This window comes from Tachyglossus aculeatus, chromosome 18, assembly GCF_015852505.1.
Source record: "Tachyglossus aculeatus isolate mTacAcu1 chromosome 18, mTacAcu1.pri, whole genome shotgun sequence".
In the NCBI taxonomy this organism is placed as follows: domain Eukaryota; kingdom Metazoa; phylum Chordata; class Mammalia; order Monotremata; family Tachyglossidae; genus Tachyglossus; species Tachyglossus aculeatus.
The window spans coordinates 17,698,172-17,715,363 of record NC_052083.1 but is presented as its reverse complement, the minus strand read 5'-3'; the positions used below and the strand labels follow the sequence as shown (position 1 = coordinate 17,715,363).

At 42.6% G+C, this 17,192-nt stretch overlaps 1 protein-coding gene across 2 annotated transcripts in view; it reads right to left on the bottom strand.

The window, feature by feature from the left end:
• Positions 1-17,192, bottom strand: part of TNS3 (tensin 3) — a 201,155-nt gene that overhangs the window by 65,113 nt on the left and 118,850 nt on the right. For both annotated transcript variants that reach the window (XM_038760159.1, XM_038760158.1), the window contains 3 exons: positions 14,923-15,095; positions 14,615-14,741; positions 14,423-14,503 (listed from right to left, as the gene is read on the bottom strand). In XM_038760159.1, coding sequence (XP_038616087.1) covers positions 14,423-14,503; positions 14,615-14,741; positions 14,923-15,095 — 381 coding nt within the window. The remainder of the gene's footprint in view (positions 1-14,422; positions 14,504-14,614; positions 14,742-14,922; positions 15,096-17,192) is intronic.

Here is a 17,192-nt window from a genome sequence, read left to right as displayed (position 1 = left end):
TGCACATAGTAAGTGCTCAATAAATACCACGGATTGAATGACTGATTGATGTAGAGTGTGAGCAGTGGTGAAGTGGGAGACGAAAGTGGATATGCAAGAAAGAGAAGGCTGACTGAATGCCAGTGGTCGGGAGTTTCGGCAGAGTTGGGGGACCTGTGCATGACGATATTTTAGAAAAAATGATCTAGCCAGTGGTGTGAAACCCAGGCTAGAGAGAGAAGAAACTGGAAGCTGGGAGATCATCATCATCATCATCAATCGTATTTATTGAGCGCTTACTATGTGCAGAGCACTGTACTAAGCACTTGGGAAGTACAAATTGGCAACACATAGAGACAGTCCCTACCCAACAGTGGGCTCACAGTCTAAAAGGGGGAGACAGAGAACAAAACCAAACATACTAACAAAATAAAATAAATAGGATAGATATGTACAAGTAAAATAAATAAATAAATAAATAGAGTAATAAATACGTACAACCATATATACATATATACAGGTGCTGTGGGGAAGGGAAGGAGGTAAGATGGGGGGATGGAGAGGGGGACGAGGGGGAGAGGAAGGAAGGGGCTCAGTCTGGGAAGGCCTCCTGGAGGAGGTGAGCTCTCAGCAGGGCCTTGAAGGGAGGAAGAGAGCTAGCTTGGCGGATGGGCAGAGGGAGGGCATTCCAGGCTCGGGGGATGACGTGGGCCGGGGGTCGATGGCGGGACAGGCGAGATCAGTGAGGAGACTGACGCAGCAGCCAAGATGGGGAAATGGTGAAGTAAATTTTTGGATGATGAAATCAGATTAAAATGACAGTTCTGTAGGATGGATTTGATTTAAGATGATTTCGTAAGCCATATGGATTCCTCCGTCTAAGGGCTGAGAAGGCTGCCAATTAGGGGAAAGACTGACTGAAGACAATGCAGAGGAGAGACAACTGACGTTTTTAGTTTTCAAGGCAGTTAGCTGACAAAAAGTAATCCAGTAAGGAAGGTAATGAACCACATTGTGACTTCGCTCCTTGTAAGACTGTCTCCCATGGGAGTGGGAGAAACAAGCCGTCTGGCCTCCCAAAGGCTGTAGTCAGGGGCCGAGTTACTGTACAGCCCACATCTAAGACCTGGAGTCTTTTTGGGGTGTGAGACAGCTTCAAACATCCCAGCTCTGTCTTCCAAGGTCCCCTGAAGGACACTGGAGAGCAGGAGAAGGGGAGAGAAGAGTGAGGAGGAGTACCTCCCGGGGAGGCAGAAACAGTCGCGGAGACCCTCTAGGGGACAAGCAATAACAATAATAGTAATAATAGTGATAATAATAATGGTATTTGTAAGTGCTTACTGTGTGCCTGTTCTGAGCACTAGGGTAGATACAAGGTAATATCTTGTATTTCCTCTCTCTCCTCTCCCCCTCCCCATCCCCCCCACCCTACCTCCTTCCCCTCCCCACAGCACCTGTATATATGTTTGTACAGATTTATTACTCTATTTATTTTACTTGTACATATTTACTACTCTATTTACTTTGTTAATGATGTGCATCTAGCTTTACTTCTATTTATTCTGATGACTTGACCCCTGTCCACATGTTTTGTTTTCTTGTCTGTCTCCCCGCTCTAGACTGTGAGCCCGTTGTTGGGTAGGGACCGTCTCTATATGTTGCCAACTTGTACTTCCCAAGTGCTTAGTACAGTGATCTGCACACAGTAAGCGCTCAATAAATATGATTGAATGAATGAATAATAATGTTGTCCCATGTGGAGCTCCCAGTCTAAATCTCCATTTTGCAGATGAGGTAACTGAGGCACTGTTAGGTTAAGTGGCTTGCCCAAGGTCACACAGCAGACAAGTGGCAAGCTGCTTCCCAAGGAACAGAAAGATTAGCTGATCAGCTATTTGTGGCCAATTTGACCAAATACTATGGCTCCATTGTAAAGACTGCATATGCCTTGGCTTTCAAAGTTTCACAATTTCACATCTTCCACTTCAAAATTTTCTATGGTATTTGTTAAGTGCTTTCTATGTGCCAGACACTGTTCTAAGCACTGGGGTAGATTAACAAGCACTTAGTACAGTGCTCTGGACTCAATAAATTAGCACTCGATAAATACGATTGAATGAATGAATGAATGAATACAAGGAAATCAGGTTGGACTCAGTTTTTGTCCTACATAGGGCTCACAATCATCATCTCCATTTTACAGATGAGGTAGCTGAGGCACAGTTACTTTGTTACAGTTAAATCCTCAGGAGGAAGGATTCTATTTACAGTATAACTGAGTAATAGGCCAGGAGAATCTAGGCTAAAATGTCAAGTGGAGTTTTACTGACCAGTAAGACCTTACAATAGATTAAGTAGACATGATCTCTGCCCGTAAAGAGCTTACAATAAAATTGCCACTGTCTTTTGTATCTTAGCAGTTGGTTTCTTTCTACACATCTAAAATTCTGTCCTTCTTTATTGGTAGAGATGGGGCTAGCTTGCACAAAACCCTCTTAGAAATGAAGTGTTTAATAACTCCAAGAATACCCATTCACTTGCAGGTTCAGGCTGGGAAGAAGTCAGCTTTTTTAAATTTGGGGTTGATATGGGTTAACTTTATTTTTAGCCGTTTTTTACCAGTCTTTTGGCCCTATCTTTTAACTGTCATAAGAAAAAAAAAACAACCTGCTGGCAGTAAACCACAGTCATTTGATTTCTCCCCTTAAATTGACTGGCTGACTGCATGAGACTGTAAACTGCCTGCCATTGTTGAGGGCTGCCACCACAATGTTTAATACAACAGTTTGGATGAATTTATTTTGCAATTTCATTTGACAGGCTAACACTCATCCAGAGAATGGTTTGCCCTGGGGCTAGTTCTACTGAGCTGGGTGCAGTGTTGGCAGGTGAGGCACAGGTCAAAAAAAATCAAGATTTCTTTACTTTAGGCCACTACCCACTTTGGCCAGAAATGCAAAATTTCTTGTTGCATGCAAGGTAGAGGTTGGAGCACCCAAAGCAATTTTTCTGGCTACCAGGATGATCAAAGATTTGAGTGTGGGGGTGAACCTGGTCGAGGTAAGCACTTGGCGGGCACGGAACGAGACTACAACTCTATTGTATTGTACTCTCCCAAACGCGTGGTACAGTGCTCTGTCCACAGTAAGTGCTCAATAGATATTGATTGCTTTGATTGATCCGAGGGGGAAACAAGGGAAAGATGGAGGGAAATGGAGCTGGGAGGGTGAAGGAGAAGGAAAGCAGGAGGAGAGGGGAAGGAAGCTAGCAGGAGAGTAAAGGACAGAAGTGGAAAGGAAGAAAGGGAGAGGGGAAAAAGAAAAGTCAAGGCACTCAATGACTAATTCCTATCTCTTGGAATTAGAACGCCATTCCTTGGGCTCCCAGGTCTGTGTTTTTCCTCTAGGCCATTCTGCTTCTGGAGAAGGACTACTAATGCTTCCCATTCTAGGCATTTAAGTTAGGTACCTCCTACCTAACAGCTTTGAGGTCGGGAGTGAGAGAAATCTCTCTTTTGCTCCCAGCCCTGAAGTCCTGGGTGGATGGGTCCTCTTCCAGAGAAGCAGCGTGTCTTAGTGTCCTTCACTTCTCCATGCCTCAGTTACCTTATCTGTAAAATGGGGATAAGAGTATGAGCCCCTTGTGGGACTGGGACTGTGTCCAACTTGATTAACTTACATCTACCCCCATGCTTAGAACAGTGCTTGGCATAGAGTAAGCACTTATCAAACAACTACCATTATTATTATTGTAATCATTAGGGCATTGTCTCTTTGTTGTCTACCCAATGAGAAACATTATCCACTTAGCCTCCATGAACTTGGTATCTATGTGAGTATGCCCACTGAGGGGCCAGGCTATGTACTCCAAGAAAGCCCCAATTTTCAGCATTCGCCTAAACTAAGATAGAACATTTCAGCAGTGACTGAGAGAGTGAAACCACAACTCTGAATTTATTTCCTTAGCCATCCTAATAATATCCCTGAGCCCTGTCTTGTGTTGCAATCAACATCAAGATTGCAAGATGGTTCTGACTAATTCCCTAGTGCCGCAAACGCATGGATAACTCCACCCATAGCTTTCCACAATTCTCTCGCCCTCCCATCCAACAAGCTGTGGAATCCACACATTTTTCTTCTCCCTCTCACTGCCACTTCAACTCTCCCTCAATTTCAGATCAGTCTCAGATAGCAGTTTCAATTGGCACTTTCAGCTCTGGCCTCTGGAACACCCGTGGAGCCAGCGCTTCAGGATTCTGTAAATTGAGCAATTCAATTTTTGGTATTCAATTCAATTCAGCCTGGGCCATAAATTCTAAGCCTTTGAAGTTGGGGGTTCTTTGTCAGGCTTACTCTAAGTCTTTGCATCTGCTTAGGCTTTCTTGAACCACAAAATCTCTCAAAGGAATCTTCATGACCTGAGCTGCCCTTCAGAATAGAATTCATAGTAACTCCGGGATGGGCTCTATTGATGATACCGCTCTTCAGTGATTTCTGGACATGGTATGCCTATTAAAATAGCAGTGCTTCTACGGAGCAGGGCTAATTACAGTCTGAGATCCGTTTAAGAATTAAACCAGTCGTTTAATATTACTCATGAACTGAAAGACTATTGCTTTGAGATTTCTAGTAATAATAATAATTGTTGTACTTGTTAAACACTTACTGTGTATCAAGCACTGTACTAAGTGCAGGGGTAGACACAAGATAATTAGGTCCCACATGGGGCTCAGAGTCCAAGTAGGAGGGAGAACAGGGGTATTGAATCCTCATTTTACAGATGAGGGAAGTGTAGCACAGAGAAGTTAAGTGACTTGCTCAAGGTCACACAGCAGACAAGTGTCAGAGTTGGGATTGGTCCTCTGATTCCCAGGTCTGTGCTCTTCTCTTTTTCTCAGCCAGACTTTTTCCAGGTATTCACATGTCACACATTCAAGAAGCAAATACAGTACGCTGCTTTCTAAAAGCAATAAAGGTACTACAGTAGTCAAAACCCTTGGAAAAAGATAAACATACATTCTGTATACAATAATAATAATGGTGGTATTTGTTAAGCGCTCACTATGTGTCAAGCACTGTTCTAAGCTAGATACACGGTAATCAGGTTGCCCCACATGGGGCTCACAGTCTTAATCCTCATTTTACAGATGACAGAACTGAGGCACAGAGAAGTTAAGTGACTTGCCCAAGGTCACACAGCAGACAAGTGGCGGAGCCGGGATTAGAACCCGCGACCTCTGACTCCCAAGCCCAGCTCTTGTCACTGAGCCACGCTGCTTCCCAAACCCATATGAGAAAAACGAGGGAGCTGTTTTCTTTAAACTTAGATTTTTTAAAAATTGTGAAACTAGACTGGTTTGCCATGCCACTGTGCTGACTCAAGAACAAAACGATAACTTTGAGAGGAAGGATGGGTGATCTGTTGAGTGTCCAAATAGCATGAGAGAAAAGATATACTCCTTCAAGGTCAGGGAGAAGGTTTAAGGAGAAACTGTCCAGTTCGGAAAGACTTGAAAGCGGGAGACAAAAAGGATACAGGGGTGACTGCAGGGGCTTGATTTCTGTTCTAGCCCAAGTTCCACCCTGGTCAGTTCTTCGGTGTACAAGAAACGCACTCCCGTCTCATACTCCCAATTTTCTGGAAAAGATAGTGTCAATTCCCAAATTTCCAGTCAGGGAATTACTGTGTGCACAGCCTATGGACTCAATTTAAAGCGTAGGCTATTTGTGAGTTTGGTTCATACAAACACAGGAAGAGACTGCTGGGAGGGTGGAAGGAAGAGGTCTCTGCATCCTGGGAAGGAAGACTTGCTGTCCTCAACCGAGCACGGCTCTGGCAGTATCAATATGCTCTTAAACAGTTCCAAATGCTTGAATAGAGAAAATGTTTAAATTTTGTTCAGATTTTATTTTTACCCAATAAATACTTCACCTGCTACAACAGAATAATTCAAAAATTAAGCAATGCTATTCCGGCTCATAGTGTATCTTTGGGGTGGGGGAGGAGGGGGAAAGCATAGGAGAGAAAAAGAAAATGTTTGCGTAGTCAGTTTGGTTGTCAAACCCAAAGCAAAACTAAGAAATTTTGTTTCCCCTTTCTCTTAAAACCCCATCGATCAATCAATCAATCAATCAATCAATCAATCGTATTTATTGAGCGCTTACTGTGTGCAGAGCACTGTACTAAGCGCTTGGGAAGTACAAGTTGGCAACATGTGGCTTAGCGGATACAGAATGAGCCTGGGAGTCAAAAGGACCTGGGTTCTAACACCATTTCAGCCACATTTCAGCTGTGTGACCTTGGGCAAGTCACTTAACTTCTCTGGACCTCCGTTACCTCATCTGTAAAATGAGGATGAGCATGTGGCTTGTCGAGAAGCAGCGTGGCTCAGTGGAAAGAGCGTGGGCTTGGGAGTCAGAGGTCATGGGTTCTAATCTCAGCTCTGCCACTTGTCAGCTGTGTGACTTTGGGCAAGTCACTTAACTTTTCTGTGCTTCAGTTACCTCAACTGGAAAATGGGATTTAAGACTGTGAGCCCCATGTGGGACAACCTGATTACCTTGTATCTCCCCCAGTGCTTAGAACAGTGCTTGGCACATGGTAAGCATTTAACAAATACCAAATTATTATTATTATTGTTTATGTGAGCCCCATTTGTGGGACAGGGACTGTGTCTACTCTGACTAACTTGTATCTACCCCCGCATTTAAAACAGTGCACACAGTAAGCACTTAAGTACTACAATTATTACTATTATTATCAATAATAGTAATAAAAGTAGTTATTACTTTATTTCACCTACTGAATGGTTAGGATATTTTGAAGAACTACAACAGTCTGTGGATTCCACTCCACAGACTCTGATATGAGGCTCAGAGATTTTATGGTGAGCTCAAAATCTGAAACGTTCCTTCAGATGGCAATAGGCAAAGTTATATCTTTTCTTTTCCTGAAGTTCCTGAAAGATTTGGTAAAGAATGGATTCCCTCCACGTGTTATCTGTAAAATGGGGATTAAAACTGTGAATGCCATGTCAGACATGCACTGCGTCCAATCTACCCTAACATTTAGTCCAGTGCTTGGCACATAGTAAGCACTTAACAAATACCAAATAAAAAAAGAAAAAAGTGTACCCCTATATCCGGTTCTCCCGTAACCTGAGACAAAGCCTGGGCTAAGGAAAACTATTCATGCTCTGCTACTCACCGATGCACACAATCGACTGTTTTTTCTGATTCCGCAGTAGAATCAAAATGACAGAGGAACATTCCCTTGTTCTCTAAGAACTTTATTAGTGAAACTGTCAACTGAAAATATGTGGAATAGCAGAACTAAGTGCATCACTTAACATATAGGTTTCACTTAGGAAGACCTAGAGTGGAAAATATATACTAAACCTTGCATTAGAGCTTCAAAAACTATATTGATCAAAGCAGACTGACAGCATAAGTAGAGACCAAAGGTGTGAGGCTATAGCTTTGTTCTTTTCCACAGCAATCGATCACTCTGTTTTGTCTCGAAAGGATTAAAGTACACAATAACTGCAGCTCTGAAGGGGGCACAAAAATGAAGTATGACATTTGGTGTTTTTTAAGAACTGAAACACTGCCTTTCAGGTTTGTGTTAGGTTTAAACCAGTTCACACTGCTTGCTTGCTTCCTGATTCAGAACAGACTGAACTGCCCCTGTTGATTTTTTGAATGAGTTCAGTGCTTTCAAAAAGACAAAAGTAAACTGTGATCCATTAGTAAGAGCTGACCTCCAGAGTATGTTTACCTGAGTTTGTAGCCCTGTAAAACTGTTTAAAAGTTTACCGAATAAGAGCAACTCAACCTCTGATATACAAGATATCACTTCTCTCTTCTGAAGGGCTATTTTAGAACCACAGCCGATACGACAGGGTTCCACTATTTGATCTCACAGACATGAAAGGGACTGAAAGGATCAGTTTAGGAAAATCCATTTCTTCCACTGTGTTTTTCAAACCTGGGGCAAATCTCATTGTAATATTTTACAGCCAAGGATCTGAGCAATTTGTTCTGATGACTTGACACCTGTCCACATGTTTCATTTTGTTCTCTGTCTCCCCCTTCTAGACTGCGAGCCCGTTTTTGGGTAGGGACCATCTCTATATGTTACCAACTTGTAATTCCCAAGTGCTTAGTACAGTGCTCTGCAGAACGAGCCAACCCGACAACTTAGAGCCGAAAACGGGCTGGCACGCTGCCTCTCTCTGGCTTGGGTCTGGGCACCAGCAGGATATTTTTCAGCTTGGCACCAGGCCCTGCAGCTGGGCAAGGGACTCCGCTTACCCTCAGTCCTGGAGGCAAATAAGAACAAAGAAGATGCCTAGCTGATCCCTGGATGATCCCTGAGGGGGGCAACTGTGATGGCTTTGGAACCACCCTGGAACTTTGTAAGCCATGCAGATCCAAAATGCATCCACGGCCCTAGATGCTTTTATTTTGGTGGATGGTGACAGCAGCAGAAGCAAAAGACGGTTAAGCTGACATGGCAGTGGAGGATAAGTATCTTTTCCCATTCCCCCGTTCCTCTTCTCCTCCCACTTTATTCCTCCCCCATTTCTCCTTTTCTTCCCTTCCTCCTCACCTCTCCCTTTTAGTTCTTTCATAGCTTAATGGAAAGAGCACAGGCTTGTTAGTCAGAGGACGTGGGGTCTAATCCCAGCTCCGTGACTTGTCTGCTGTGTGACTTTAGGCAGGCCACTTAACTTCTCTGTGCCTCAGTTACCTCATCTGTAAAATGGAGATTAAGCCTGTGAGCCCCACGTGGGACAACCCGATTACCTTGTATCTACCCCAGTGCTTTGAACAGTGCTTGGTACATAGTAAGCACTTAACAAACACTATTATTATTATTGTTGTTATCTTCCTGACATTTCCCACCACCTACAAGTCCCTCACCCCAGTGCTCAGTCCCCTTACAGTCCTCTAGACTGGAAGTGTGGCTCTGGATTCGAACCCATGACCTCTGACTCCCAAGCCGGCGCTCCTTCTACTAAGCAACACTGGAGTTCCAGGCGGAAGCTGGGTGGGTGATGAGAGGAGAGCATGAGAAGGTTCATATTAGAAAAGCAAATATCCTTCGAGCATTTCTCCATAACCTATTTAAAAGAACAACAACAACAAAAGGAATGTCTCTATCCCTTTCTGGTCACTTCTTCCAAGCAAACATTAAGTTATTTACTTTACAAGGGATTTTTTTTTCTTCTACCATCACTTTTATTTTCCCTTAAAAAAATGCATTCATATTGAAAAGAAAATCAGGATAACTAACCCTGCTTTTCAGTATAGTAAAATGTAATGATTGCTTCAAAATCCTTAGATTATATTTTGAATACATAAGGTTGACTGTCAAAAAATAGGAATTAATTTCCTGATATCTAAACACTTGTGTTAACCCTTTTTATTAGAAGTAAACAATTTCTTGTAAGTGGAGGTTTGTTTCATTAAGCCTGTTGCTTGGCAGAAATACTTCTTACTTTCTTGGCAAGATGACAACATGGGTCAGGAAACTATATGAAGACAGTTCTCCTTGAGAGATTCTTTCTCATGGTATTTTGGAAGTGCTTCCAGCTTTCAGCTCAATGAACACGAAGAATTACCATTGAAAAACAAATCAGTTCAGCCAATTTCTTCTAGGTTCAAACTAGGAGTTCCATTTGGGAACATTAAAAGGGTTAAGATGGGAAATGAAATGGACTTTATCTAAACAGAGTTTGTTCATCCTTCCCAAGGAAAAGCAGTGGGATAGTCTACTGAAGATAACAGTTCAGCCCAAACCTTCTATATGTTTACAAAGAAACTCTCTAGTAACGCTCTGATAAAATACAACAGAACTTTTGTCTGTTTTGATCTCCGAAAAAGACATGCTCAAGCTAACTTCTGCAATTTTCTTTCATTTCTACCTTTCAGAAAGTTACTTGCATCTCTACAGAGTGCGAAAATGAAGATATGAGTGGAAACGTGGACTGTGTGACCAAAGCTATAAGACAGAGAAGCGGCATTCAAATCAAAAAGATCTGACCATTCACCTTAAAAAAGGGGATATTTGTTAAGGAATTACTTTGTACCAAACACTGTACTAATTGCTGGGGTAGATACAGGATAATCAGGTCGGACCCATTCCGTGTCTCACAAGGATCTCACTGTCTCCGCGGGTGGGGTAACAGGTACAGAATCCCCATTTTGCAGATGAGGAAACTGAGACACAGACAAGTTACGTGCTTTGCCCAAAGTCACAAAACAGGCAAGGGGCAGAACCAGAATTAGAATCCCGGTCCTCTGATTCCCAGGCCAATGCTACTATCCCAAACCTTGAACTCAATCAGTCAATCAATCAATGGTATTTACTGAGTGTTTACTGTGTGCACAGCACTGTATTAAGCACTTGGGTGAATACAATACACCAGATTTGGAAGACATGTTACCTGCCCATATCTGCAATTTATTTCATTATCTGTCTCCCTCTTTAGACTGTAAGCTCCTGGTGGGCAGGAAACCTGTCCCTCTTGCCCCACTCCAGACTGGAACAGGATGCTTGCTTTTCTTCTATAAATGCACTGCTGTATCTTTTCCCTTTGGGAATTCATTCTGTAAGTGTATAACCACACTTACAAACTTCAATGTTATGCCAAATTCTAATACTTTCCATTTCTACCGCACTTCCAACGATCTCTATATCAACAGCTATCTTCAGTGAACCCTAAGGAACAGGTTTTCTTTTCTTCCAGTCATATCTTGATACAAATGTTACACAGCTCTAAGCCCAGGTGGATCCTTCGGATCACAATTCTGAGCTTCCATTTTCAAAGGCAAACTGCGGGTTTTGGGAAAATTCACACAAAGTAGTACATTCATTCGTATTCACTGAGCGCTTACCGTGTGCAGAGCGCTGTACTAAGCACTTGGGAGAGGGCAAAACAACAATAAACAGACACATTCCCTGCCCACAACAAGCTTACCGTCCAGAGAGGGAGACAGATGGTAAAATAAATTATAGATGTGGGCAAATATGAAGCTTTAGTGGCAAAGTAGCTGCAAATATGAACCTTTAGTCATGTATCATTTCAAATTCAAATGACGAGATTCACAGCGATTCACAGATCACTGTGAAATCAGCTCATTCCAACCTCTAAGTTGCACTCTGAGGTGTACCAACTCTTCTGTCACACTGCTATTAAAGAATGAGAATTATCACGGTATTTTGCATCTTTTTCCTTAGAGGAATATCCTCTATGACACTGCGGGCTTCTAACACACAACCGCATGCCCACACTCACACCAACCCGTATGCACGAAAACATGCACACAAAGCTTTGAAGATTCTATACACTAGAGCAGATTCTGCGTTTTTACAAAATAGGAAGCACTTAGACTTTCTGGGCTGCATTTTTTACATATTTATGTCAAAATGAAATACAAAGGAGGCCTTTCTACGAAAATCCCATATAGGGTGAATCTTTATGACCCCGAGAATGACCTCCTCTATGCAATATCCTATAGCTACAATCAATTTGAGAGCCCTGTTTATGATTCCCAAGCCTGAATGCTGAATGCTGAAGTCTGATTATGAAAGAAAACCGAGGATATACAGGATATACAGGATATGTCTTTCTGAACAACCATATCCCTGGAGAGTTGTTTCTTTGGAATTTATTTCCCCTCCATGTCTAAAGAACTGCTCAATTTTCTAGAATGGTATAATCCTATTCAATCATCACTGCCTTCTGAACTGAGAAGCTTTGAAAAATCCATGTCTAAGCCTCAGAGAACATCTGTGATTATTTATTTATATGCGAATAATACAAACATCAAATAATGCACACTGCTGTACATATAAACACACACATGGCAAATTTTATTTTCCCAGAAATATATCTACTCTAGAAAGGAATAAAACGATAATCAAACGACTTTTCTCAACACAAGAAATATAGAACCACTCCCTATCTCCACTCCTCCCGCCATACCCCATGCACTAAACAAAGATAAATCTTTAAATATGAAAATAAGAATTTGCTATTTAAAATTTCCTAAGCTTCCAGGTTAGAAAGGAAACTATAGAATCTTTGCTTACAATAGTCTTTTCTTAGACAAGGGAAAGGATTTCGCTGGGAACTCTATTTTGCCAAAAAATTCCTCAGAAACTTGATTAAGAAAGTTAGTGTCTCGAGAAGTGAGCACTTGGCAGTCAAGAGAGTCACTAAGATGGATTTTTTAAAATGGTATTTGTTAAGCACTCACTATGTGTCAGGCACTGTTCTAAGTGCTGGGGTAGATACAGGATAGTAAGGTTGGACACGGTCCCTGACCCATATGGGGCTCATAGTCTCAATCTCCATTTTACAGATAAGGCAACTGAGGCACAGAGAAGTGAAATGACTTGCCCAAGGTCACACAGCAGACAAGTGGGATTAGAGCCCAGGCTCTATACCTTAGAGCATGCTGCTTCCCTGCTATCCACTAGACCACACTGCCTCTCTAGAGTAGACAAGTTGACCCAGGTGAAAGGGGCCCAGAATTTGGCACAATGCAAGATTTGGCACAATCTGTGAAACTCTACAGGCAAAATCAGGAAAAATCAAAATCAAGGGAAAAATATTATGCACTGATCCAGCACGGATCTTAGAGCCCTGACGTATTCAATCTTCACCCAACTGCTAAACTTGAGAAATGTAATTATTAGCGCTATTGCGGGTTTTACGAAGCAGAGCTCAATTTGGCACACAGTGGAGAAGCGATCCTCCGAAGAATTCAAGGTGGAGCTAGACAGTGAGCTTATTGTAGGTAGGGAATGCATCTGCTAATTATGTTGTATTGTACTCCTCCAAGCGCTTAGTACAGTGCTCTGTGCAGAGGACATAGCATGGGAAGCAGCATGGAGTAGCAGAAAGAGCATGGGCCTGCAAATCACAAGATTAGAGCTTCTAATTCCGGCTCTACCGCTTGTTTGCTGTGTGGCCTCGGGCAAGTCACTTCATCTCTCTGTGCCTCAGTTATCTCATCTGTAAAACGGGGATTAAGACTGTGAGCCCCATGGGGGACAGGGACTGTGTCCAACCCAATTTGCCTGTATCCACCCCAGCACTTAGTACAGTGCCTGGCATCTAGTAAGCACTTAACGAAAACCACAATTATTAAAAATTATTATAGTAAGTGTTCAATAAATACCATGGACTGACTGACTGACTGACATTGTATAATTACTTCTCTTACATATTCTGTCCCCCATATTGGCAGAAGACAAGTTTTTCCTTCCTTAGGGGGAGTTCTTCCCCTAGAATACTTCTTGGCTCCACTCCTTCCTTTCCACCCCTTCCTCTTCACTCTGAGGCCACCAGTTTGGTTCCTTCCCGGTTGAATTATGGAAACGACCTCCTCACTGGCCTCTAGGCCTCAAGCTTCTTCCATCTTGATCCTGTCTCTGAACAGTTCCCCGAACCAATTATTTTAAAATGCCATTCAGAATATTACTCCCCTCCTCAAAATTATCCAATAGCTACCTACTTCTCTCTGCCCTCAGAAACTATGAACTATTGGACTTAAAGATCAGGCCAGTGGAATCCCATCACGATCCAGTATACCTCAACTCGCACTCTTTCCTCCTTCTAACGGCCCCGTGTTTGTGGCTCTCTCTGATGCCAGTTCACCGCTCCCAACTTTCCCTCGGCATGGAACTCCCTTCCCACTTTAAATCATATAAACCACAGCACGCTTCCCCACCTTCCAAGTGAAGTGGCATGGCCTAGTGGAAAGAGTAAGGACTTGGGAGTCCGAAGACCCGGGTTCTAATCCAGACTCTGCCACTTGTCTTCCGTGTGACCTTGGGTAAGTCACTTCCTTGTACCTCAGTTTCCTCAACTGTAAAATGGGCATTCGATACCTGTTCTCACTCCTGTTTAAACTGTGTGCCCATTGTGGCACAAGGACTGTATCTACCCTAGGGCTTAGAACAGTGCTTGACCTATAGTAAATGCTTAAGAAGTCCTTAATAATAATAATAATAATAATAATGGTATTTGTTAAAGTGCCTACTATGTGCCAAGCATTGTTCTTAAAAGTCTTCTACTCCAAGAGGCATTCCTGATTAACTAGTCACCTCAACATTAATAGTTTTATCTGTTTATTTACCTAGACGTTTAATGTCGTACTTTGGTTTCAATCTTCTGCATCTGCGCATAAGCCTTTCCCTGCAGATTATGAGTTGTGGGCAGGGAAGATGTCTACTAACTCTGTTGTATTTTACTCACCCAAGCACTCAGTACAGTGCTCTGCACACAGTTAGTGCTTAATAAATACCATTAATTAATTAATTGAGTCCCTTGAGGGCAAGGGCTGTCTTACTTCACAGCACAGTGCAACTATCAGGAGTTTATTGCACGAAATGTCCACATCGCAAAATGAAAGGTCAAAATTCTTACCAAGTCCACTTCGGAATAAGTCAGTTGGCCTGCTTATCTGTGGCCCTGTGGAACTGAGGGGAGCACAATGTGGAGCTTGTACTGTAGCAGAAAGAAAACAAAATGACCTTTGTTATTCTGTTTTTCAGAACTGAAAAGTAACATATCCAGTGGCAATTTGATAAGGAGTAAAAAGTCTTTTTTCCCCCTGACCATATGGTGTCCCTGGTGAAACAGGAAATGCCGGAGTGGGTGAACATGGTTCATTTCCATTCTCGGTTGGTGAGAAGACCACGCCATCAATCTCATCGAGAGTTTGCTGATAATCGGCCCCCACGATCTGCAACAAGGAAAGACAGGAAAATACGTCAAACCTACATAATTCATTTCCGAGCTGGACTGGATGGTTAATGCTGGATGGGGGTATCAGAAAGTGGAAGTGGAGGACTAGACTATTTATCTGGGGTTTAAAATCGTTTGAGAAAAGGCAAAGGAACAATGTGAAATACTAAATTTTCTACCTCTTTAGTCTCTCCTGGAGTAATGAATGTTCCTGGACCTGTAGGCTGCTCGATAATCGCCACATTCCCCCATACACATTTGGTGTAGGGAGATTGGCTGGGCCCATCGTTGTCATACTGTCCAAGGCTTAACTTTCTCATCCGTCCACCTGACGGATCGTCTCCAGTAGAACCTGTGGGTATAAAAACAATGCCAACTGTTTCTTAACTGTTTTTCATTCTTTGGTTTGCAAATATCCTACAATACAAAACACTTCATTCTTACATAGCTTTTATGTCAATCCTGTTTCGAATCAACATGAAAGAATGGCATATTCTGGCACATAATGAATATTTTCTAAGATGTCCTTTATTTTCCAAAATGATGCCCTCCACATCACCGTGTATGTGCGAGTGTGACTTACTTGCCTCTTGGCATGCTAATAATAGTAATAATAATAATAATAGTATTAGTTAAGCACTTACTATGTGTCAAGCACTGGGATGGATACAAGTTTATCAGGTCGTCCCACGCAGAGCTCAGTCTTATCCCCATTTTAGAGATGAGGTAACTGAGGCACAGAGAAGTGAAGTGATTTGCCCAAAGTCACACAGCTGACAAGTGGTGGAGCCAGGATTAGAACTCATGACCTCTGACTCCCAAGCCCGGGCTCTTTCCACTAAGCCACACTGCTTCTCCAACCTTGGTGCTAATCTATGTGAAGATTTAGCTCCACCTCAAACTCAATCCCTCTCTTGATCACTATGCATCAGACTGGTCTCTCCACTTGCAGTGGATTCCCAGCAGTTGACTGCCATTTCACATTAATGATACTGTTAATGATAAAAACAATAACCTTGATAAAATTTGTTAAGCGCTTAGTATGGAGTATTTGTAAGCACTGAGGTAGATACAAGATAATCAGGTTGGGCACAGTCCCTGCTCCACATGGGGCTCACAGGATACACAGGAGGGAGAGCAGATTTTGATTTTCCATTTTACAGATGAGGAAACTGAAGCACAGAGCAGTTAAGTGACTTGCCAGGGTCACACAGCAAGCAAGTGGAAGAGTCAGGATTAGAACCCAGGTCCTCTGACTCTTAGGTCCGTGCTCTTTCCACTAGGCCAAGCTGTTCCTCATTGCTTGACAATGGACTTCACTACATCACTATGTCTTGTTATTGTTTATTCTGACATTTTGGCTTACATGTGTCAATCAATAAATTGCATTTATTGAGCGCTTATTGTGTGCAGAGCACTGTACTAAGCACCTAGGAGAGTACAGCACAATGATAGAACAGACAGTGGACACAACAGCAACCACTTAGGCATCCAACTGTCATCCACTCTCTGCAATAGTTTACTATTTACTTGTTGCCGGTTTACTTGTTTTGATGTGTATATATATCTATATTTCTACTTATTTTTATTGATGCCTGTTCACTTCATTCAATTCATTCAATCGTATTTATTGAGCGCTTACTATGTGCAGAGCACTGTACTAAGCACATGGAAAGTACAATTCGGCAACAAATGGAGACAATCTACTGCTTGGCACCTGTTCCGATAATAAGAACAATAATAATTGTGGTATTTGTTAAACACTTAACTATATGCAAGGCACTGTACTAAGCGTTGAGGTGAATAACAGGAAATCGGACACGGTTCCTGTCCTGCATGGGGCTCACAGTCTTGATCCCCATTTTACAGATGAGGGAACTGAGACCCAAAAAGTGAAGTGACTTGGCTAAGGTCACACAGCAGGCAAGTGGTGGAGGCAGGATTAGAACCCTGAGAAGTTCTGAGGAGAAGCAGCGTGGCTTAGTGGCAAGAGCCCAGGCTTGGGAGTCGGAGGTCCTGGGTTCTAATCCCTGCTCTGCCACTTGTCAGTTCTGTGACTTTGGGCAAGTCACTTCACTTCTCTGGGCCTCAGTTATCTGTAAAATGGGGGTGAAGACTGTGAGCCCCCCGTGGGACAACCTGATAACCTCGTATCTACTCCAGTGCTTAGAAAGGTGCCTGGCACTTAGTAAGCGCTTAACAAATACCATTATCATCATCATTATTATTATTTTTACACTCAATAAATATGATTGAATGAATGAATGAATATTATTATTATTAACCCAGGTCAAGAACAGTGCTTTGCACATAGTAAACACTTAATAAATGCCATCATTATCCCTCCCTCTGCCCATCCACCAAGCTAGCTCTCTTCCTCCCTTCAAGGCCCTACTGAGAGCTCACCTCCTCCAGGAGGCCTTCCCAGACTGAGCCCCTTCCTTCCTCT